General features: G+C 36.7%; 5 protein-coding genes across 5 annotated transcripts; 2 read left to right on the forward strand and 3 right to left on the reverse strand.

The window, feature by feature from the left end:
* Window positions 1-13,436: 13,436 nt before the first annotated feature.
* CBG18362 lies at window positions 13,437-14,148 on the forward strand (the record flags this gene model as incomplete). Its single annotated transcript, XM_045243726.1, has 2 exons — window positions 13,437-13,773; window positions 14,111-14,148. The coding sequence occupies 2 exons, from the start codon at window positions 13,437-13,439 to the stop codon at window positions 14,146-14,148; spliced, it is 375 nt and encodes a 124-aa protein (XP_045096458.1).
* Window positions 14,149-16,507: 2,359 nt separating this feature from the next.
* Window positions 16,508-18,501, forward strand: Cbr-hpd-1 (the record flags this gene model as incomplete). The annotated part of the gene is made up of 3 exons (XM_002642317.1): window positions 16,508-16,597; window positions 16,643-16,963; window positions 17,731-18,501. The coding sequence occupies 3 exons, from the start codon at window positions 16,508-16,510 to the stop codon at window positions 18,499-18,501; spliced, it is 1,182 nt and encodes a 393-aa protein (XP_002642363.1).
* Window positions 18,502-18,680: 179 nt separating this feature from the next.
* Window positions 18,681-20,813, reverse strand: CBG18360 (the record flags this gene model as incomplete). Its single annotated transcript, XM_002642316.1, has 8 exons — window positions 18,681-18,814; window positions 18,865-19,083; window positions 19,574-19,737; window positions 19,787-19,865; window positions 19,918-20,038; window positions 20,083-20,214; window positions 20,268-20,357; window positions 20,760-20,813. The coding sequence occupies 8 exons, from the start codon at window positions 20,811-20,813 to the stop codon at window positions 18,681-18,683; spliced, it is 993 nt and encodes a 330-aa protein (XP_002642362.1).
* A 90-nt stretch (window positions 20,814-20,903) lies between these two features.
* On the reverse strand, window positions 20,904-21,723 carry CBG26002 (the record flags this gene model as incomplete). The annotated part of the gene is made up of 3 exons (XM_045243727.1): window positions 20,904-21,060; window positions 21,110-21,365; window positions 21,582-21,723. The coding sequence occupies 3 exons, from the start codon at window positions 21,721-21,723 to the stop codon at window positions 20,904-20,906; spliced, it is 555 nt and encodes a 184-aa protein (XP_045100091.1).
* A 370-nt stretch (window positions 21,724-22,093) lies between these two features.
* CBG18358 lies at window positions 22,094-23,788 on the reverse strand (the record flags this gene model as incomplete). Its single annotated transcript, XM_002642315.1, has 5 exons — window positions 22,094-22,541; window positions 22,588-22,910; window positions 22,954-23,056; window positions 23,105-23,234; window positions 23,761-23,788. The coding sequence occupies 5 exons, from the start codon at window positions 23,786-23,788 to the stop codon at window positions 22,094-22,096; spliced, it is 1,032 nt and encodes a 343-aa protein (XP_002642361.1).
* Window positions 23,789-24,293: the final 505 nt, after the last annotated feature.

Here is a 24,293-nt window from a genome sequence, read left to right on the forward strand (position 1 = left end):
ATGATCAGATTCTTTCGGAAATTGAAGTTGAAATACTACTTGGTTGGAACATTGTCATAAGTTTGTCAGAGTTCATTCTTCTTGCTTAACGGCCTTATCCGGAATCTGGCCACCATCCAGAAGTTGCCAAGTCTCTTTGGATCGTTGTGGCTAGAACTTTCCAAATAGAACTCAAATATTTTTGACATTCACTTCTTCACTATGAAACTCGGATAAATATGTGATTTGATAGAAAATCGTTGTGTGTGTGAGAAATTTGAATTTCCATAGTATTTCTTGATTTCAAAAATAATGTTCCCTAAATTTTATACAAGCTTTTACAGGTCCCGCAGGAGTTAGTTGCTGAACATTCACTTCATCTTTTTTTCAGGTTTCTCTGAAAGTTTGGGATTATTACAGTAAGCCGAATAAATTTCTCATCCCTCCAATATATATTCCAACAGTATGATACCTATTTGGGAATTCTCAAAGACTTCCTTATTATTAATTTTTAAGGAATAGAAATCCAGATGATCCGAGATGAATACTGAATCAAAGCACAAAACATTTTCAGCTTGATCATTTCACTATCATAACAATGTTACCACTTTTTTGAAATTCATTATCACTGTAACACCTGTAATAGAAGGGCCCCAACATTGACAACTTTAGATATGAAAAAGTTGTCAACTGATAAAATGTTTTTGATATTTTTATAAACAATTTATCAGTTGACAACTTTTTGATATCTTGCATAGGAACTAAGATTATCGAGCTCAAACTTGACAGCCCTTCTATCACAGGTTTTACGGTATTTGTTTTCTGAAACAATCCAAAATGTTGGGAAAGTTTCTGTTTATTTGCCCTTTCGATCCCTGACCATCATCCCAATTTTAATCCTCTCGCTCTAAATAAAACACGACGTCATGTTTTGTTGTCTGCCTGCCTGCTGCTGGGGGGCCGTCATAAAAATTTCATATTCATTTTTGGTGATTCGTAGTAGTTGGTGGTCGTGTGTGTACGTATATCCCCGAGAGTTTTCTGCTCGTGATCAAGAAATACGAAGAAGGAGAAGCAATGACTCAGGGTCACCACAAAGCGACGTTCAGAAGTTTCCCGCGAGGTGGTCGCCAACCCGATTATTCCATTTGGATGACCCAGACCCTGCAGCTTGAATCTTATTTCGAAACGTTGTGACGTATTACAGGGTGCTCGACGAACTCAATCGACCTCGTAATTCGTCACGAATGCAGGAGTAGTGACTTTTCGGCCGAATAAATAAATAAAAAAAAGAGATTCGAATTCGTTAGGATTTTTGCAGCACAGAGCCGTCCACACACTTAATTTATGTACGAGGAGGACCACATGCGCCGAAATGGACACAATTTACGATGCACAAAGGAACGAAACGAAACAATCCTTTGTAGTTTCTCCACTGGTCACAACTATACCAGTATACTTTATTAGTGACTCCCTGGAGTTTTTAGATTTACTGGTCCTATTTTCTTTGGTTTTGTAACTGAATTCCTGGCGTTCGCGGTTTCCTCTAGGAAACCTCAAGAATCATTAAATTAGGTTTGTTGTACATATATCACATAGCATTACTAAAGGAAAAATGTTGTCTAAAAAAATAACAACAAAAATCTTTTCAAAAAATCCTTTTACAAAGTTACCAATTTTAACATTTGAAAGTATAACTTTACTATCAGAAAAGAGTGGCACAACTACCCGCGAATTATATAAACGGGTATATCTTTAGACACAAGTATCTTGGAAGCACGGAAATTGGTAGAAATATAATTTAAAGTTTGATTCAAAGCTATTGAAATTTTCAACGCATTCCTCAAGTCTAGGTAATGTTATGATTTTCCAAAGATGAACGACGTAATATTTCTTGTGATTTGCATAAGATGAAGTTACTTTAACAAGCGATAACTCAGCTGAATGTAGATCAAATAGTTTGAAACTGGACCAGTTTACTGATGGATCATTTGACTTTTTGCACTCCCAATTTAAGCCCAACACAACACTCCACTCTAATTTTATGCTAGTGCAAACTCAATTCCGGGTAATTCTGCGCCACCCTGTAGATCATTCGTTGGATGAAGCCGTGCGGATTCAGAACTGAAAGCTTTCAAGTTTTGTTATAAAAGTGCTGTAAATTAAACAAGAAACTGCATTTCTGTAGTTTATAGTTTTTGTGTAGCACTGCTAAGAGAAAAGTTATCGGTCATTGAAAATACAGGATGGGTTAGTATTTTGGTTTTTTTCCAATTTTCATAAGCGATAACTCAGCTCAAAATTGATCAAATAAATTGAAATTTAGCCAGTTTACTGATTAATTATTTAAAATTTTACACTCCAAATTTGAGCCCAATAGAACTATTTACTCAAATTTGATACAAATTTTAGTCCTGGCAATTATACGTCATCTTGTATTTTTCAAAACTTCGGCCTTCAGTTAATTTTAAACTTTCACTTCAATTTGAACACCTGCTGTATAAGAAATTGGTATTATAGATTACAGTACTCCTCACTTGATTAAGCTTAACCGTGTGCCTAACTTTAACCCTCAGTACTAACCATATCCCATTATCACATATCACATTTAATTATCAAATTATCAAATATCACATAATTACATATCACATATCACATAGCATATTCCATATCACAGAATGACATTGTTTTTCAACAGATCAGTTTTCTACGCATAAATTCGATAATCCTACGAAGTGATCCAGGAATTCTCAACATTACTTCTACATTCTCAGTAAGTATCTGCCATCAAAAAATGTTCGAAAAGAACAAGAAATTACTACGACATCTATTTTTGACTATTTTTTTTCTCACTATGTAATTTCAACATCGCCTCCAAAAACAAGATACATACACAAATCCTCTCCCAAAAATATCCCGGAACATCCCATTTATTTTCAAATTACGTCCTCCTTTCCTTCCAAATATAGTCTGATCCATAAATCTGAAACGGAGTCATTTCAATCCACGTCAGACCCAATTTTCTCTATTCTCTCCAATTGGATGACGACAGAGTAGTTTCGGAACCACGAGGTCCTCTATAAAACAACTGGGTTGCCCCTTCGATTATTTAAATCTCCCGCCCAACACACAAATGTATTTTGTTCCCTGTCTTCTGTTTGGGACACTTTTTAGAATTCGAGTACAAAATTAGTAATTCTAAAAAACTACTACCTACAATACTGGCTATTACTTTCATACTCATAAAATTGTAAATACCTCTCCCACCTCCAGATTTCTGAAACTCAGATGACGTCGAAAAAAACACCGAACGTCTTCATCGAGTGGGAGAGATCAGTGGCCGACGAAATTTTTATAAGGCATTTACTCTGAAAATAGAGAGCATACGGACAGTTGTGCCACTACTAAATCCTGTAATTCGGGGATTACTTTTCGTAGTTTATCTTCTTTCCCACGCCTACTTCATGAATAGATTTTCGTGAAGAAGCGTCGCTTTTTAAAGAACCATCGATGTTTGGAATTTTATTCACAAAATTAGAAATTTGAATACTGTAGTAATGGGTATAACTTAAATTCTCTAAAATTTTTGAACTACGTTTGTAGGGCCTTAGAAATGTTCTCCGAAAAATAACCATAAAGTCAACTTTAACCCAATTTATCTCGTTTACTTTTGAAAATCTGAAAAAAAGTGTTCAACTTGAAATATATGGGAAAAAAGATTTTATACATTTTGCTTACTTACAAAGATTTGCTAGCTTTCATAGTTTTCGAGTTATGCGCCTTTAAATTTGGCCCCCTCGCTCCGTTGAGAAGGATGCTTGCACTTTGAACTCATTTATCTCTGCTCCTATGAGAGATATCAAACATTTGTCAATTGATAAAATGTTTGTCATAATGTTAGCAATGTTTTACCGGTTGACATATTTTTTATATCTCTTATAGGAGCCGAGATAATTGAGTCCAAAAAGTAAGTACCGTATTTCCTCTAATTGAAGCCCACCGAAACCGCTGTCAACTTCGAGCTCAATTATTTAGATGTATCCTTCTCTTTGATTCGGCTCGTCCAATTTTTTTCCACTTTCCGAAATCCTAACGTCAACTCATTTATCTAGATTGCCTCTTTGATAATTTTTTACCCCTGCGCATCTCTTTAATCATTTTCTGATCTCTGGCCGCTCCCTGGAGAAAAAATTGACTTCCTCCCATTTTCTCTCCAAAAATACTTTTTGCATCTTTCTCATCTCCACTTCCGTGTTCTGCTTTCTATTTCGGACCCAATTTTACCGAAATTTAGTGAACCGGATTATCCTCCCTCCCTCTAGAAATCTCCAGAATGCCTTCAGAATCCTTCCCCTTCAGGGCATTTTGTTGCATGTGACCTCCATAACATAACGCCTACACAGAGAAATCACTGATAGACATCAAAACGACGTCTAAATTTGTTGTTAGTCTTAAGAAGTCATCTGAATACATCTTCACCAGTTTCTGGTATATTTATATGCACCGCCCGTTGTCGTACTTCTGCTCCGACATTTGACTAATTATGTTACAAGTTCAGTTCCGGAGACCTCGCGTCATCTTTTTGTTTTCACTTTTTTTTGTTTCTGCGAAAAAAACTATAATTTTTACTATTAACAATCACCAAATTCTGTGTGTGAGTGTGTGTGTCCGTTTGTTCCCGGTTCGTCAACCCTAGCGAAGTTCCCAGTGGACCGAAAATTCCCAAATTTTTACAGTTAACCCCAAATAGCAGCGAGATGATGCCCGTCTATTTCACTGTTCGAAATGTTGTTTCTGACGTCTTCTGGAGATGTTTTTTCTATTTCTACAGTGCAAATCTTTATAAAATTATCGAAGCAATATTTACGTCATCTCCGTCTAACCACCCAATTTTTTTCTTATCCACGCTATTTCTGAGAGAATGGTGATTTTGTTGAAACGTTATTTTAATCTGGGATTTGAAAGGGAAAAATCTGATACAGGGGCAGAAAGATAATGCGACTAACAATAAGAGTTCCTAATATATTTATTGATTATTTTCATTTTCGAAATTGAGTTTGCAAACTTTTTTGAAAGTATTTTAACGGATTGTTTTCCTTCATTTTCGAATTTCTTTTTTTTCGCGGGAGGCAAGACAAAAAAGTTTTCAAGATATTTCTGCCTCCCCCACCCCCATGCTTCTGAATTCTCAAAGTTCCGAAGTTCCGTGAATGGAAGTTTTTTTTTCAAGTTTTCAATTATTCGAACTTCTAACTTTCCCAATTTCTATGAGAGTCGAAGTCCTCGAAACTATAGATAAAAAACCAAACCCCCGAAAGAACGGATTACGGAAATTGTAAGGGTGAGACAGAAGGTTCACCCCCAAGCCAAAAGTATAGAATCTCTGAATATCTAAATTTTTGAGTTTTTGAACTTTCGACTTTCTGAGGTTTTTCAGAAGTTCCCAATTATCCTAATTTTGAAAAAAACAACGTTCAGAAATTCAGAAATGCGAAACTCAGAAGGAATCGAGAGATCGGATAGTAAGAAAAATGATTATTTAGAAAATCAGTGTATTCGAAAATTCGGAAGTTAGAAACATCAGAAATTCAGAAAAACTAGAACGGGATATTCAGGAACTCAAAATCTTGAGATTTCAAAAACTTTCAAATTCCATGATTCGGATATTAGCTAGATCTATGTTTAAACATTTCAGAGTTTTTGAATCGCGGAGATTCGAGATAAAAAGGATAAAACCTCTTCATGAGATTACATAGTGGGAGCCAGTGAATCAGTTCACACACTACGGTTTCGGAATTTTACAAATTCAGCCTTCAGTAGTTTGGAAATTTTGAAATTTGAAAACTCAAATATTCAGAAATTTCGCCAAAAATTGTTTTGGCGTCTTCAAAAACTCCGAAGTTTTTAAATTAGAAATTCGATTTTAAGATACAGTAAGCGGAATGACAGGAGGTTGAGCCCCCGATAGGGGGCCGTAAACCGACTGGTTAATGACATTTTTGAAAGTTGACATGTGAGAGACTCAAAGAAACACTTTAAGAGTTGTAGGACGGGAAAAATAATTGTTTTGTTTTTATGAGCCTCTCGAGGAGTTGAACTTTTGAAACCAATATTGCACGGTAGCTGTACACAGTGTGAAAACTAAACAATCTATATCGTTACGCTAGAATACCGAAAAATATCCCGTCCCCCTCCTTGAATAGATTGGTATCTAGAATTTCTGTTCAGAAAGGAACGGAAGTTTTTTGAACACCAGGTGAAAATTTCAAAGTGGAAATGTCACTAGGAAATTGACTAATGACATTAAAACTTGAGACATTTTTGCTTAATGTCAGTGCTTTATGGCAGCTACAGTATCCACAAAAAGTTTCGAAATTTAATTTGTTTCTTTGCTTTTTATAGCTTGTTCTTAGCTTCTTTTAGACCATAAAGACAGTAACAGAGTCCACCAATCAAAGTACCGTATTTCCTCTAATAGAAGCCCAACCGTCAACTTTGAGCTCAATTATCTCTATTCCTATGAGAGATATCAAGAAGTGGTCAACTAACAAACTGTTTATCATAATATCGCCAATACTTTATTAGTGGATACAATTTTGATATCTTTCACAGGAATCGAGATATCTGAGTTCAAAGTTGACGGTGTGAGTGGGCTTCTATTAAAGGAAATATGGTATTTAGTCGGATTCTGAAACTTCATTAAGTTCAGGATTGTTGAAATCTAGATGGTCAGTAAAAATCGACTATTATCCTGTGATCTAAAACATTTTCTTGTCTTGAATTCAACTAATTACTAACTAGGTTTTTCCTCCATTTCCCATTTACTACAAATGTACTGTCTATTCAATAAAACGTGAGCGCGCCGCAGGTTGCAAAGTGACACGCCCCTATTTGAAACGCGTTCCCTTTTTCCTCTTCTCACGAGTCATTTCACGTGTTAGTGGTTTTCTCCCCTTCGTGGAAATAAATAAATTAAATTAAATTAAATTAAAAGGCTGTGGCACGGCCTGCCGCGGGTTTTTGAAAAAGGTACTTCTAGTACAGGTGTGATACGGCGGCCTAGCGGCCCTGGTAGTTCCTGGGTTGCTGAATGTATTTTCGAAAGAACGAACTGATTAGTCCACGACAACCTACCGACGGCCTCAATCACGGCCGGCCGCGATTTGCACAGCCTTGATGGTCAGGACAGGCAATTTATTTTTGATATTAGTTTTAGATTCTAAGACTTATAACGTAGATCATCCTTATCTCAAGCATCTTATCTTATTTATGTACACACTCCACCATTTATTCGACTTCTCAGAACCCATTTCTCAGAACGACAGTTTCGTATCATCTCCCTCTGAATTCAAAACAACCCTGAGAAAGTTCGCTGAGCTCATCCACTCGGAAATGACGGAGAGGATGTCCCATTGAGCTATCAGTGCGAAGATCGAGGACCAACACCAGAGTAATCTGATGCGTCGTTCTCTCACACCCTCCCAAATTTGTTTCATCTCTTTTTCTCGTTTTCTTCATTTTTTTTGTTTGTTTCCATTTTTTGCAACGGATCTCCTCTTCTACAAACGTAGTCGTCACATTATCTGCTTGTAGTTTGATTCGGGAGATTTACGTTTCTTTTTTGTGTGCTTTTCAGAAGAAGAAATCACGCCCACCAAAAAATGAGAGACACTTACAGTAATCCCCATGAATGGGACTTTTAATGGGGTGCTTCAGAACACGAGGTGTAGAATATCAAGTTACTCTAGAAACTAGAAGATGTTTAGAAGTTGATGAGAATGTGGAGGGTACGGAAATTGATAGGGCGTTCAAAGGAATGTTGAAGATGTTGTCTTCATTTTGGCTTGCCAGATTGCGACAAAATCTACATTAATCTCTCAAACCGTCACGACGCCTGATTGCAGAGGAAACAATATTACAGAAAATTCACTAATAGAGGGTGGCGCATAATTACCCGGACTGATAAAAACGGGTATATCTTTGGACATAAGTATCTTTGAAGCAAGAAAATCGGTAGAAATATAATTTTATGTTTGATTCAAGGCTGCTAAAATTTTCAAAGCGATTCCGCGAGTCTAGGTAGCCAAAGATAAACGGCGTAATGCTTGTGATTTTCATGAGATGAAACAACTTTGACAAACAATAACTCAGCTCAAAGTTGGTCAAATATTTTAAAATTTAGCCAGTTTATTAATGAATAATTTGAACTTTTGCACATCAAATTTGAGCACAGTACAACACTCCACTCTATTTTATGTAGGTACCAACTTTTGTCCGAGTAATTTTGCGCCCCCCGGTTGGTCATTTGTTGAATGAAGCCGTGCGGATTCAGAATTCAAAGTTTTCATGTTTTGTTATAAAATTCTTATGAATTGAACAAGAAACTAAATTTTCGTAGTTGATAGTGTTTGTGCAGCATTTCCACGAAAAAAGTTATGGTCCACCGAAAATACAGAAAATTTTAGGATTTTGGTTTTGTCGAGATAATTGATTTCAAAGTTTTGGACGACATTCTTTTTGGGCTTTTTCGGTAAAATTGCTGTTTCTGTTTCAAATTCGGACAGGGACATTATCCGAAGTTTTTTTGTTGGAATTAGAGTTTTTTGGACTACGGTAGATGCGCAAGCGATAAGTTTCCCTGTTGGTCTCGAGCGGAATTACTTTGAATTTTTTCGCGTTTTTGAAATCCGTCTGTCAATTTTTCGCCAATTTTTCGCGCTTTTGTGATAGGGAAAATGGGATTCCGATATTCTGAATTTCCGAATTTTGAAACTCGACATTCCGAAAATTTCTGAAAAAAAAACTCCGAACACCCCAGAACGTGGTTACGTTATCCGAGATTATGGTAGCTACCATAAAAAGTTTCATCTCTTCTAATAGTAACTACAGTATCTCCGATCAGATCCAAGCCTCCTATTTTCATTTCCAGACCTAGTCGGAACCACTCAATCACAGTTTCTAACAAGGAAACAAAGAAAGATTGCACAACAACTCGCCGCTACTTCCCTGTTTCCCTCATTCCTCTGAAAACAAGCTCTCTGAAAAGAATATGCACCAAAAACGAACAGATGCAAAATATTTACAAGCCGGATGTGACGTAGTTGTTCCAAAGCACCTTTGTCCTGTGCTTTTGAAAAATTCCTTGTACCTAGAAGTACCTAGAATTGAATCGGATACCTTGAATTTTTCATAACTTTGAAGAAACGACGGCGCAGCACGTGTTTCCTTTAGAAATACAATTATTCAGGTCCCTAACCCAATGCGTTCCTTTTCAATTCTCTAAAATTGCCAAGACGACTACTACGTAGACAAAATAATTGGCATGTTTGTGTGACGACGAGACACTTTGTCCGTAGGTCAAAAGTTTAAGAAGGGCGGAGCTTGAGGGGACGTTTGGGTACCTTTAAAAGATACACAATCGAATTCTATTTATATACTTCCGCGTGCCAGATGCCGTTGTTGGAAGAATTATCGTTTTTTTACGTTTTATGATCGCGAAAAAGGGGGAATTAGGTTGGATATTTATAGATTCCATAATTTTGGTTCTCCACCAATAAAAATTGCTTTCGTGTTCTTTTGTTTTGCATTCTGATTGTTATGTCATAATATAATATTGTTAGCTAAAGAAACAATAGACAAGGAAATTTTTAGCTTTAAATTCTCAGAATCATGACATTCAACGACTACAGTAGTCTTCGAAAACGAACTTGCGAAATCAAAAATTCTGCTCTTTTCGATTCTCACGGTCCGGGCCACCACTGAATTTCACCTAATTCGTAGTAGCACTACTAAATGCCGAGTATTCCCACGCATTCGTAACCGGAGAGTTTCACCGAAAACATGTTTTAGCATTTATGTTTTGGGGATCCCATAGGACCTTTTTTATGTAGAATCTGACGTGCTTCCTCTGGATACTTTTTGATGATTGGCACCTGTTTCCGAGGAGTTTCCTTTGGGTTTTTGTGTTCTGAGTCATGAATCTGGTTTTATGAACTCTTCGATTTTTGGAACATCTGCCCAATTTTTTCTATTTTTGGAACACTGACAGCTCAGAAAAAAAAAAAAAAAAAACATTTAGAAACAAATCTGCAACTTTCAAAAGGGGTTTCATGCATTTTACAGTATTCCGAATTCCGAAAATTCCGAAAATTCCAACCGGAATGTTTCAGAATTTTTCCGAAATTGAGCTTTTCGGAATACGGTATGTCAAATGCGGGTCTCGCGCGGAATTACTGACAGTGTTTTTCGCGTTTTCAAAATCTGATTGTTAGTTTTCCATCAATTTTTCACTTTTGTGATGATAAATTCCGAAATTCCCAAAAATTTAAAACCCGGAATTCTCGACAAAAGAAATCCGAAAAGTTCGTTTCGAACATCCCTGGAACAAAATTGCAACTTTCAAAATGGTTTTCAATTTAATAACAGTATTCCTCTACATCAAATATAGACAGAAACCTCTAAAAGACTCGCATTACAGTAATCCCGTAGGGAAATTTTAATTTTTTCAATTGTAGTTGTTTTTTTCAAAAGCCTCTGTTCTTCTACTCGTGTGAAAAAACGGGACGGAAGTAATTATAAAAATCTGGAAAACAAATAGAAATCGTCAGCGGTTTACAAAAGTCAAATTCTCATACATATCTGTAATTTCTGAAGATTACGGTAGCTAATGTAGTCAACAAAGAAAGGCTTCAACTCATATAAAAAAACAAACTTCCTAGATTAAATCCCCTTTGTTGACTCATAATTAAGCTTAATCCCTATGTTTCATGCTTCAAAGACATCGATTTTCAATTCATTGATACGTCAAAAAAAAGAGAATCGAAACAAAACAAATGTTAACATAAAAAAGAAAAAAGGGTAGACACCACTAAACGTCATTAGATTACGAAAGAATAAAAGAGTGGAGTTGGTTGGGTATCCAGGAAACCAGTCATCCACAGCTATATAAAAATTTCTCAATCCTAAAGTTAACTTCCCGGTTTTCGTTATACTCAAAAAAGTTCATTTCATTCAATATTTTAAAAGGTCCGATCACTATTCATCTTTCTTTTTTCTTCTTTCTTCACACTCCTCCGACATTAATCTTCGACACCATGACGTCGTCAATTCAATAGAACCTCTCGGGACCTTCTGAATAGGTGAGCACGTCGTCGTATACAGAATCTCCTCGTCCATATAAAAACGGAGAAAAAAACCACCCCGAAGACCCACCAATTTCGATTTCCACCCTCCCTGTCTACTACCAATTTCCGGCCACTACTATTTTTTTTTAATTTTCACCCTTTTTTATTTTCGGCCCACATGAGGGATTTTCTTTTGAATTCCAACCAGATAATTCGGGAACTGAATAATGTGTTCCTCGTACTTATTTTACCCTGGAAATACTAAATTATGAGTTTATTTTTGAACCGAAAACCCCAGATTTACAAAAATCCCTCAAGTGTGTTGTCCGTTATGTCATGGTTGTTTTTGAAGTCTCTGGAGCATACTTGTAACAGGCCGGGCCGGGCAGGGCTTTTTTCCGAATTTCGGAGGCCCGACCCGGCGGGCCTGTCATTTCACAAGTTTTGAAATTTTCAAAAAAACACATAAGGGGGACCCCTTATGTGATTTTTTTCGATCGAAAATTTTTTTCGAGTTTTTTCGATCTTTTTAGAGCAAACAGACAAACAATCCAAAATAACAAAAAAATGGAGAAAAATATATTGAGACCTCAAATTTGGCTCAAAAAAACATAATTTTTGATACGGGGCCTTCCGGGCCGGGCCCGGGCCTTGAAAATTTCCTCAGGCCCGGAATTTTACAAGTATGCTCTAGAGGAACAGTGCGATTGATGTAGGCGTCATATTTTTTTGTGATGTTTGTCATTAGAATCTAAATGACCTCGTCGTTCCATCCGTCACCTCATAATTGGTTTTATTTCATATAAAAAGGAAGAAAAAAAGCTCATTAACATTTTAGTCTGGAACTTTTTTTTATTTCCTTAGTCTATAATTTCAAATTGAGGTATTAGTTCGTACTTTTCCTATTTTTGAGTCATTTTTTTTTTGAGTTTCGAAAATTTTCAGACAAATTATTTCTTTATTGATCTAGAGCTCCTTTTTTGTTTTGAGAACTGTTGTATGTTTTCTCAAAAGTGCGAGGATTGTAGAAACTTTTTGAGCTTTCCAGTTTCAGCCCTTTCAACTGACCTGCTGGTAGCCCTTTTAATATTCCAAGTTCAAAAAGTTGAAATCAAAAGAAAAAACAGTAAAACCCCTAATGGGGATTGAACACCTGACCTTTCGAACACCAGTCGAGCGTACCCACTTATGCCATGCGTGTGAAATGCTTGTTTTGTTTTGCGTTATTAAGTAACACCTCTGTAGCAGGCGGGCAAAAGAATTACGATAAGAAAAATACTGTAAAAACTCTAGTGGCCTACAAAAACCACCAACTTTGAGCCTATATAACTCGGTTTCTGTAAGAGATTAAAAAAGTGGTCAACTGACAAAATGTTTATCATGTTTATCATAAATTAAGCGTTTTTTTGAGGTTTTTAACTAGACAGCTGTACTAATATTCTAGATTTATCTCTTTGACTTCGTTTAAAAGAATGTAAATTTTTAATCCAATATTCCCAAGAAACCTAATTTTCTGCTCTCCCATTTGAACTGACCACCCTCAAAGAATCATTCCACTTCAACTCTTTTCTTGGAAGGTGTCCTTCAAATGGAAAACCCCTTTTTTTGGATTTCCCTGTCGTCACATTCTCTCACATTGCCAATGAAAATCCCTTTAGTGGAAAGAACCTGTGTTTCAGAATTTCCGGTACCATCCGGAGCCATTCTGTGCAGTTTGAACGTCTTCATTTATATTTCATAGGATCTCAATTTGTTCTTCTTTTCCTTTTCTTCAGATTCTCTCCTCCCCTTCTTTCCCCTTTTTTATTGTCAAGTGCTCTTTTTGAGGAGGGAGGAGGAAAGGGGGGCGGAGCCTAGGAGTCCAGTCTTTTTCCACCAAGTCTCAAATTTCGAGCTCTTCAGTCTCTGCCCAGTTTTGCATCTTCGCACCCCACACAACAAATAGCTGGGGGCTCCTTTTTTTGAATTTGAATGAGGGTGGGGTGGTTTGATCTGCATCAGACTTCTGGATCCGATTACTTTGTCATTCGACCTTTATTTTTTCATTTTTAGATATGGCATTTGACATCTTCATCAACATCATATATGCATTTTCCAACATCCCGTCATTTACATGTTCTTTTTGTTTTTCTCTTTGTTACCCTTTGCTCTGTTTTCTGGCTCCGCGTCACTGCGACACGTCGAAACTAGTCATCTCGAAACCGTGTTAATACAGACAAAAGGATTCGAATTCTGAAAATCGACCAATTCGAAAAAAAATGGAATTGAAAAAATGACTGGTTTCGAAGTGTCCCAGTTTCGAACTTCCTACTTTTCTGAATCTGAATTTTTCAGATGCTCTTGGTTTCGTTGTTCAGTCTGTTCTCGATCGGATTCGGAATGCGGCTCACCCGTACCGAACTGATCGAGCAGCCAACTGCGACTGCTTTGGTTCTCGAGTTGGGTCCCCTGGATTTTCAAGACGACGTCGATCTTCTGGAATCCACCTCTTCTGACGCCTTCCGTGACAAGCGAGGTGTTGATCCAATGAGCATCCCTCGGCTCATCAAAGAGCCACCATTGAAAAAGAGAAGCGGCGACTTCAAAAGAGGCGAACTCGTTTATCCATCCGCTGCTAAACAGACGGTTCCATTGGTACGAATCCGTGAGCCACCACTTAAGAGAGGACAACGTGGGTTTTCAGAAGACGTGGGCGAAGAACGTAATCAAGTTAGAATTCGTTTCAGTGTTCCTTGAAGAGCTTCTTCAATCCAACGACGCTGGCATCCAAAAGAGATTTATGGACCCTCTTATAAGGATACGGTAGGTAAAGGGAAACAACAAAAAGGATGACGTCTTCAGAAGATTGAAGACCTCTTCTCATTCATCATTCTTTTGACGTTTCATTTCTCAAGCACCAATAGTGAATCCAAAGTGAATTAAGAAATCTCACGCATTCCAAAACTCACACTTCTAAATAGAATATAAATAGAATCTCATCTGAATTCTAAAAAACTATTCCTTTTCAGATACGGATCTAACCGACGAATCTACTCATAGACACTGACACTCTTCTTCGATGATCTTCACACCATTCAGCTAATAAAAATAAAACAAAACAACACAAAAATTCTTTAGTGCACACATTTGGGTACCATTTTCTTCTTCACAACTTTCGTTTTCCCTCAGTACCGCTTTTTTATTTATTTTTTGATTCTTCTTCGCAACCATTTCCCCCCGCCCCACAGATTTCTTCTTTGTCGAGAACAATAAACACGTGGCAGAGTTTGAATGTGTATTTGATGAAGCAGGTTATGAACATGATACCGGGATACATCAGAAAAATAGAAACTTTAAGGATAACTTTAAAGTATCCCAGAATTTGAGCTTTTAAAACTATCGGCTTGTGAGCGAATATTGGACAGAGGTTCAATTCGCCCAAAAACGACTATATAGCGGGCCATGGTCAGATTTTTGTCAGAAGTCAAAAGTTTTCATGAGTTCGTCTGAATTTGGTCGGCATTAATCAGGTCTTTTTCGAAATCCGACCAACATAGGTTATACTGAATTTCAAAGAAATTGTGAATTCTATTGAATATCAAAATTTTGTGAAACAACATTTTCAGCTGACATTTTGTGAATTCCGAATTGGGTCCAAACTTAAAATTAGTCCTAATTGTTTTCCTTTTTGAGAACCCAGACTTTTTTATTCCAGGCACAGCTGTTCAAAGAAACTGAGAAAGTCGAGGAACTTTTGGAGAGCAGATGCTTCACAGATTTTACGATTTTCGGGAATCTACCGAATTTGAAAAGGATTTCCATTATCTGAACCCTAATCATACTACACATCATCTAGATTTCATCACTTTTTTCTCTTTTTTATTTTTGCCCATAGCCGTTCCAATTGTCACCATAAATCACCCGCTCTCTTATCACCAAAAGATCCCCCATATCGATATCATCTCTCCCTTTGGTTCCTCTTGACCTCGTGTCGTTTTGTCAACCTGAAAGTCATTTATGATACTTACAGTCCTCTTCTCATTCTCCCTCCTACACTGTTAATTGACATGAAACTCAAAAAAAAGGCGACGAAATAGTTTGGAGATTCAGGCAATTAGACAAAAAAAATGAAATCGAGGTTTTGTGATAAGAGAAGATGCGACGTGTTGTTTGTTGCAAAAGAAGGAGAAAGCGGCGAAATAAAGAGGCGGGTCGAGGAAGCAATAGTTGATCAGAATGATGGAATGGACAATCGGAAGAGCGTCAGATTACAGGACATCACTATCTGCACGTATCAACAAACTATGCAGGAAATTTGTGCCTAAAAAGGATTGAAAAATTTCAAAAGTACAGGGCATTGGATAGAAAAATAGCATCTGCAAGAATTTGAACTCATTAAAAGGAGAGGGACATGAAAGAAATTTTCTCGAAATTGGTAGATTTTCTACTTTCCAAAAATCATAGAGATACTGTAACACTACAAACTAAAAAATTTAATTGCCTGATAATTCAGAAAACTCCTGAAAATATTGAACTGAAATTTCTGAAAATTCTAAATTTCGGATTTTCTGATTTTCTGAACTTCTGAATTCGCGAATTTCCTAATTCCCGGATTTTCAAAATTTCCGAATTTTGAATTTCCGAATTTCTGAATTTCTGAATTTCGAATTTCGAATTTCTACATTTCTAAATTCCCGAATTTCTGAATTTAGGATTTTTTGAATTTCTGAAAATTCGTAATTTCGGAATTTCTGAATTTCGGAATTTTTAAATTTCCAATTTCTGACCATTCTGAACTTTCTGACCCACTAATAAAGACGCTCGGATAAGTCAATCATTTTTATCTTCCGAATCCGTTTTCTGTACCCGATCCTCTAGACGGAATTGTTTTTATAATCACCGATCAAAACGAGATCATAAATCAAATATAATGAAATCATTCCACACACTACAGACTCCAACAGTACACCTAGAACTTCTTCCATTCCCACGGTCCTATTCTTATCAGATGACGTGGCTTCTAAATCAGGTCTTCCGATCTTCAAAGACACCATTTCGTCGCCATTGCTGCGTCCTCCTCATTTTTCAACGAAACGCTCATAGACCCCCACGTGCGTTATCAGTCCGTCTTCTCACTGTCTCTAGATTTCTCGATCGTTGCATCACTATTTTTGGTTCGGCAGTGGTCACGTGTCCCCTCTGTTGGCTCCGCCCCTCTACCGCCCCTTTCGACGTCGACTGTTTTCAGTTTGTCGACGAATTTCGTGCCGATCCGACTGTTACTTGACACTATAAAAAGACCAGAGAATGAGTCGCTTGATATTCTCCCCAATTTCTTTCCAAACTTTTTTTCTTTATTTTTTCTTTTCCTCCTCACTTCTTCAAGACCTTTTCATGATTTTAAACCAGTTTCAGACAAATTCAAAATGACCACATTCGACCGAGGAGAGAAGCCAGATATTGGAACTTTGGTCGCATTTGACCATGTTCGATTTGTCGTTGGTAATGCTAAACAAGTAATTCGTTCTCAGAATATTGTTATCTTATCTCTGAATTCTTAGGCCGCCTACTGGTACTGTGCCAATTTCGGGTTCGAGCCATTTGCGTACAAGGGATTGGAGACTGGCTCCAGAATCACCGCTCAACACGCCATCAAACAAGATAAGATTGTTTTCGTGTTCGAATCTGCCCTCCTGCCAGACAATACCGAGTTGGGAGAGCATTTGGTTCAGCATGGAGATGGAGTAAAGGATGTTTGCTTTGAAGTTGAGGATCTTGATTCTATTGTGGCGCATGCGAAGGCTGCTGGAGCCACGATTGTCCGAGACATCACTGAAGAGTCAGATGAGAATGGATCTGTCAGATTTGCCACGTTGAGAACGGTAAGGGTTTCAAAAATTTCTGTAGACTACGAGATCCATTAGTGATGTTAATACGTTGAAAAATTCTTGAAATCTCAATCTGCTACTGGTTTTTTTGTCTGAAAATATGCTGAACATAAGCTGATTTGTTTATATTCACGCTTAGCTTGTCGAGAGTTTCAAAATGAGCCTAAACACGCCTATATTTCATTAATGTCGGAAAATTTTGGGTCCTACCACGAAAACTACAGTAATCCAAAAAATTTCAAAAATCTAGTCGTGCTTGGGCGAGCTGAAAAAGACTCTGGAACGGTGATATTAAAATTTTGAAAAATAAGCGAATTATAAGAAAATAAAAATGTATCAAAACTTTCTAACGGATTCAGACAATGTTCGAAGGTTAGGTCATCAGTGTTATTTGGATTTCTAGTGTACTGAATTATACAATGTGGGTTTCTAGGCCACGTGTTTAGAAAAAGTTAGGCCGCGAATTTCGGGTTTCTAGGCCATTGACTGTTTTTGCATTCCCAGGCAATAGGAGCACTAGATATGGATTTCTAGTGGAAAATTTAGGCCACAGTTTTAATCAATTCATTTCTAAAACAAATTCAAAGCAGATTAGAGACAATGTATACCAATGGTCAACCTAAAACTGACGGCCAACAGACACCCAGCACGTGTGCATGTTCCGAAAAATGTTTCCAGATAGTGTTTGCAAATTAAAATAAATTTTAACTGATAAGAAGTTGATTTCTTGTATTTTTGCACAATCCCTCTTGTTTTTGCAGTATGGAGAAACCGATCACACTCTTCTGGAACGCAAGAAGTATAAGGGAGCATTCCTCCCTGGCTTCAAACCCCACCCAATGCCTCCGACATTCTTCCATTCTTTGCCACGTGTCGGATTGAACTTCCTCGATCATTGTGTCGGAAATCAGCCAGACCTTCAGATGGCACCAGCTGTCGAGTGGTATGAGAATATTCTCAAGTTCCATAGATTCTGGTCTGTTGATGATTCTATGATCCATACCGAATATTCCGCTCTCCGTTCGATTGTTGTCACTAACTTTGAAGAGACTATCAAGATGCCAATCAATGAACCAGCATCTTCTAATAAGAAGGCAGTTTCTCAGATTCAAGAATTTGTTGATTATTATGGAGGATCTGGAGTTCAACACATTGCTCTTAACACCACTGACATCATCACTGCAATCGAAGCTCTCAGAGCCCGTGGATGTGAATTCCTGTCTATTCCATCCAGTTATTACGACAATTTGAGACAACGATTGTCAGTTTCTTCAATGAAAATTAAAGAAGACATGGATCGCCTTCAAAAACTTCACATTCTGGTTGATTTTGATGAGAATGGATATCTCCTTCAAATCTTCAGTAAGCCATGTCAAGACCGTCCAACTCTCTTCCTGGAAATTATCCAAAGACAAAACCATCAAGGATTCGGAGCAGGAAACTTCAAGGCTCTTTTCGAATCGATTGAATTGGAACAAACAAAGAGAGGGAACCTGTTCTATGAGAATGTCAAGGATGGACAACACAAGTAAACTTCTGTAATTTCTTTAACTTTTTTTCAATTTTCCCAAACTTTGCAATGATACCCAAGTGAATTCCATGTGCCATGAGAGATTGTATGTAGTGACTTCACCAAAAAAGATACCCATTTTTTCAAACTTGATTTTGTTTTATTCTGACATAATGAAAATTTTAAAAACAGAAAAAAGTTTCATGAAAGCCTTCCATTTCTATCCGGTTTCCAGAAAAATTGCTCCGTCATCAGGGCAATCGCCAGAAAAATAGAGAATACAAAAAAGGAGATGAAGTATTTGTTGCCAACATTGTAGAAGTAGATGTATCGTTCTGGAAAAGTTACAAAAATTACTGAAATTCGAATTTTTAAAGTAGCTTACTTTCACTATTATATCTCTCCCGATGGTTCAATCGACATGAAAATAAGCCTTGAAGGCCGAGATCCATGAGGATTCCCAAAGAAAGAATAGAGATACAAATTGGAACAATATTGGAGCCGATAGATCTATCCCATACAAAAACCTTAAGGATTGTCATCACACTGCTACTCAATCCAGATTTCAAATCTCGCATTGTTCCCATACATTTGTGACGCGAATCTGGAAAATACACTTCTTGATGTATATAAGATTTAAAGAAAATATCTTAACAAGTGATTCGAATCTGAACAAAATATTTAATTTTTTAAACATGTCAAGAAAATTTCAAAAAAGTTCCGAAATCGTTTAGAACAACTTCAGGATTTTTTAAGATCAGAAATTTTATTAAAATTTGAATTCTGGAAAATTGGAGTGTTCTGGAATTCTGAATTCTGTAAATGCCAAGTTTTCTGAAAATTTGATATCAGTAGAAATTTCCAATTTGAAAAAATTGAAATTTTCGAAAACTTGATTTTCGAAAATCGGAATTTTCTAGATTTGGATTCTGCAAAAAATCTAAAAATTTTAATTCTGAAAAAAATCCTAAATTTTCTGTACATTAGCATTCTGAAAAAAAACGATTTTTTCGTAACTTTGAATATAAATCAACAGGATTTTTTTTATTTGAAAAAAAAATTGAATTCTGAAACCTCTACGACGAAATCTCTACCTTTAACATCCATCAACTTTCTGTGTGCACTCAGAATCTCATACATCCAAGCGAAGGCATAATTATCATCACTAAAAAGATGCCGTGTATTATGTCCAGTTGTGTGAAGAGTCATTTCGAAAAGAAGAATTAGCCAGATCACAGGAAACGTGCAAATCAATAGCCTGAAAATTTATTTTCACTGGATTTATATTTTTTAGATTCTATACATACACATAAAGCTCAAATCTCATTCTTACGGGGGTTGGGAACGTTGCCAATTTATCGCGCGGAAAAAGTCCGAGGAGTTCTTCTAAAAGTTCGAACGTCTTCTGAAATATTCATTCCAGAATATCTGGTCTTACCATCTTTTTGCTCTCCTAGTAGCCTTTCTTCACTTCTTATCGATTCTTGAGATTTCTCTCGAATCGTTCCAGGTTCATCAATATTTCCTTCAAGGAGTGAAGTATCAAACAGTCGGTTTCTCTGAAGTTTTTAATTTGAAACTTTTTATACAATGTTTCAGAAACTTCTAGAATATTCAATCGATCCTCTTTGTCTTCAACTTCCTCACACCAGTTGTGACGGAAAAGTTCCGCTTGATGAACTAATTTCTCATAGTTGAGAAGACGGCGAAGATCTGGAATTCGCAGAATTAATGACTGAAAATGTTTCAGAATAAATAGGTACAAATATAGAAAACCAGACAAATCACAGTGGAAGTCAACAGTCCCATTCGAATGGAGACACGGAGAAAGAATACGGTAGTTGCATGAATATTATGACCCATAGAAAATAGATGGCACTGAAAATTCGAATTTCAGATTTAGAACGAAATGAATCTCGAAATTTCAGAATCTCAGAATCTCAGAGTCTCAGAATCTCAGAATCTCAGAATCTCAGGATCTCAGAATCTCAGGATCTCAGAATCTCAGGATCTCAGAATATCAAAAACATAATTTCAGAATGTCAGAATTTCAGAATCTCAGAATTTCAGAATCTCAGAATCTCAGAATCTCAGAATCTCAGAATCTCAGAATCTCAGAATCTCAGGATCTCAGAATATCAAAAACATAATTTCAGAATCTCAGAATTTCAGAATCTCAGAATATCAAATTTTACAATTTTCAGAATTCCGAAATTTCAGAATTTCCGAATAAATGGGGAATTCATATGGACTATAAAACATTACTACTGTAACTCTCACCGGAGCTTTAATAGTTCCATTTAGAAACATCTCGATTCTATTTATTGATCTCATTTTTTAAGTCTAACTATTCAAATGACACAAATACAGTACAGGAACGAATTGTTTATTTTGAATGCAAAAGGAAAATTGTAAGTATCCACATCATGCCCACGTTCCATTCCTCTCTGCCACCTGGACATCGTTTCTAGCTCGTTTTCTCTTCAATTTGAATAAATTGTTGAAGGGTTTTCTAATTTTATGAAATTTCTTCGGCTTCTTCACTTCTGACTCTCCTTGAGCCTCCTTTTTGGAATCTGGCCTATAAATATTGATATTTTCATTTTGAAATTCTATTTTTTCTACCGTACTCTTCGACTTCAATTTTCTTATTTTTCTGACGAATCGATGACTTTTTCTTTTCCAATTTCAGTTTTTCCTGTACACTTTTCTTTTCTTTCTTTGAGCTTTTCGATTTGTCCGATTTCATTTCTCTAACCGATTTCTTTGATTTTTTGCCTTTATGTGGAGATTTTGCAGTTTTCAAAGATCCATTCATATCTGTTCCAGCTGTTCTTTTGTATCGAGCACTCGTTTTTCCTTCATATTTACTTCTGTCTTCTAATCCTAAAAATATACCTTAAAACCTGTGAAAGAGGAGCTCATTTATCTCATTTCCAGTGAAAGATATCAAAAAGTGATCAACTAATAAAATGTTGGTGATATTATGATAAACAATTTATCAGTTGACAACTTTTTTATACCTTTTACAGAAACCGAGATAAATTAGCTCAAAGTTAAAAGTAAGGTACCCACGAAAACTCTTTTAAAAAATCTACAAACTTCGAACACTTTTATCCTTGTCCAATACGTATCCCTTCATTTTCTGACTCCTTTCCACCCGTTTTTGACTCTTTTTCGATCTTCCGTCAATTGTTTCTCCTACATCGGGATTCTTCTCCGATCCTTCTGTCACTGGAATCATCCCTTCAGGTTCCAAGGGTCGTGCTCTTCTACTTCGCAATGGCGATGAGTTTCGAGGAGGACTTTTCTCCGAGGGTTCTCTTTAAAAAATTTTTTAAATTAAAACTTTTTGAAATATTTCATTAACTCTTTCTTCGAATATTCTCTGGGAGATCGGGTAGAACATAAGCCAATAATTGGAATAGCAAGTAATATAGAAAAAGTAATTTCAGCCACAACTGAAAATCAGAAACTTTGTTTGTTCGATTTCCAATTCGAGCTCACTCAGAAACATGGCAAAAAAATAGAAATGATTAAATTTCGTTTCTCAAGGATTACGGTAGATTTAAAAAATTGACACATTTATTTTTTTAAATAAATAAAAAATCGAGTTAAGAAAAGTTGGATGCAATGAAGGATGTATCGTTTTGGAGTGTTTTGGCAATCATATCCATCAAGTCGATGCCATTGATCGGAAGATGAGAAGCAGATTTCCCATGAATACGGCACACTGGCTTCTGCTGGATTTGCTCTTTTTCGGAGATCAAAGAGTTTGAATGTGGAATTGGACACAACTTTTTTTTACTCTTCGGACATCCTTCCTTGTGAATTATCACTTTTTCAGTCGGTTCCACAACATCCTTGGAACTAACAGTTGCGTTGATTTCTGGAGCTTTCTTATCAAAATGATGGTCCGAAGCGTAATGATCGTGAGTCAGACTAGCAGAAGACGTCGCTAAATCTTCCAGTGATGAAGCTTCCGAAACGACAATGTATGGCTTGCGGTAAGGGATTCCGGATTTTGGCTCCCTTTTGGTACGATCCAGGATGTCGGAGACTCTATAAGAATGTCCTTTAAAATTTCAAGATTTTTCTACAAAATTACCTTCTCTTCTCCACATTCAAAAGCCATCTCGCAGCATCAAACTTCTCAATATTCGTTTCCATCTCCTGCACGTCTTCATAAAGATTCGCCTGTTCTCTCAACAACATCTCGTTTCGTTTCTGAGCTTCGTCAGTTTTCAGACTCATTGAAGTCCTCGTTTTGATTGCTGCTCTCAATCGATTCTCAAACTCTGCTTCCTGATGTCCAATCTCTTTACACATTGCCTTTTCATTGAAACTAGTATTCACAATGATTTCATTCAAAAGGACCTTCAAGTGACCCATTTTCTCCCGATGTGCTTCCCCATACAAGATATCTACTTCCTATAATAACTAATAGATGTTGCGAAAAAGCTACTGTAAATACCATTGGTTCTTCAATCGAATGCATCAACTCTGCTCCCAATTCTGGTTCAGCTCTCATTGAGGCATCTGCCAGTCTTGCCACATCCAATTCCAATGAGTCCTTTCTACAACAGTTGCTTCAGTTTCTAAAAGCACGTCTTCTCCTGAAATACCTTTTCAAGAGTCTCTCCAATTTCTCTTCACTATTTTTATTGGCTTTGGTCAGCTTTCGAAGTTGCTCATTCATTTGTTCGATTCGCATCACCTTTTGTCGTGTATATTCGATTCGACGTTGCGTTTCGACTGAAACATATAACAATCACAATCACCCCTTTCTCTCTCGTTTCTCCTCTATTTTTTCTGAGCTTTTATGCGTTCGGAGGCGGCACAGACTATTCATGCAATCGCTTTGGTTAGTTTTCCTTTCACCAAAACTATCATCGACTCCCTTTCCCTCCCCAATATACATTTTTCAACCCCTGGTTTTCTTGTTATTCGCTATTCTATTACTAAACTTGTCCATTGATTTCCCATCAATTTTGTCTTCGGAGTCTTTTCCAAAAAAAGTAGTGAAACAAAACAAAATCGAGGAAGTGACACTTTTCTTTCCAACTGCAACTATAACTGGAGAAGATGTACAACACAAACGCCCGTCCGGTGAGTCGAAAATTGAAACGTGGAACATTTTCTCAGTTCAAATAAAACTTGTCAGTTTGATGTCGGTCATGTGGAAACTGGCAAGTGGACCCATGAGATTTTTGGGTGGGCAAGACAGCAGAACTTATTGCCGAGAAAAAGGAGGGGACGGGATGGATATTAATTCACTTACCATCCATGTTGTAATCATTCGTCGCCATCTTGCCTCTTGTTCAGAAATAACGTGATTCTCGAAAAATAAATTTTCAGATTTTTTTTGTCTTTTGGCATACGCAAGGTCATGCGGGAATGTCTCTAATTTTTTTTACAAGTAGAAATTCCTCTAAATAGGTTAACACCAGTTGACATAAGTAGATGTGTATCTATGCTACAGTATTCTATCTATGTTATTATCGTTGTCTGAAAAAGAATTTGGAGAAGCGGAGAAAGTTTATCTGCGTCTCCACATTACATGTGTTAAAAATTATGCGCGATCACAAATGCAGGTCTACAACCATAATTTCAGAATTTTTTATCTGATTTTGTGGAGTTCCAAGATGATTTAAATGATTATTAAAAAATTAATTAGTGGTTATAGATTCATGTATGGTCCTTTTCCGGAAGAAAAAATGTCAAAAATGGTTATTTCGAAAGTTTTTACAGAAAAAATCTATCTCCTCTTTCAGTTTTTGACATTTCTAGGAGTTCTAAAGCTCAAGAGAACCG

The sequence above is a fragment of the Caenorhabditis briggsae genome, assembly GCF_000004555.2.
Source record: "Caenorhabditis briggsae complete genome, chrIII, whole genome shotgun sequence".
In the NCBI taxonomy this organism is placed as follows: domain Eukaryota; kingdom Metazoa; phylum Nematoda; class Chromadorea; order Rhabditida; family Rhabditidae; genus Caenorhabditis; species Caenorhabditis briggsae.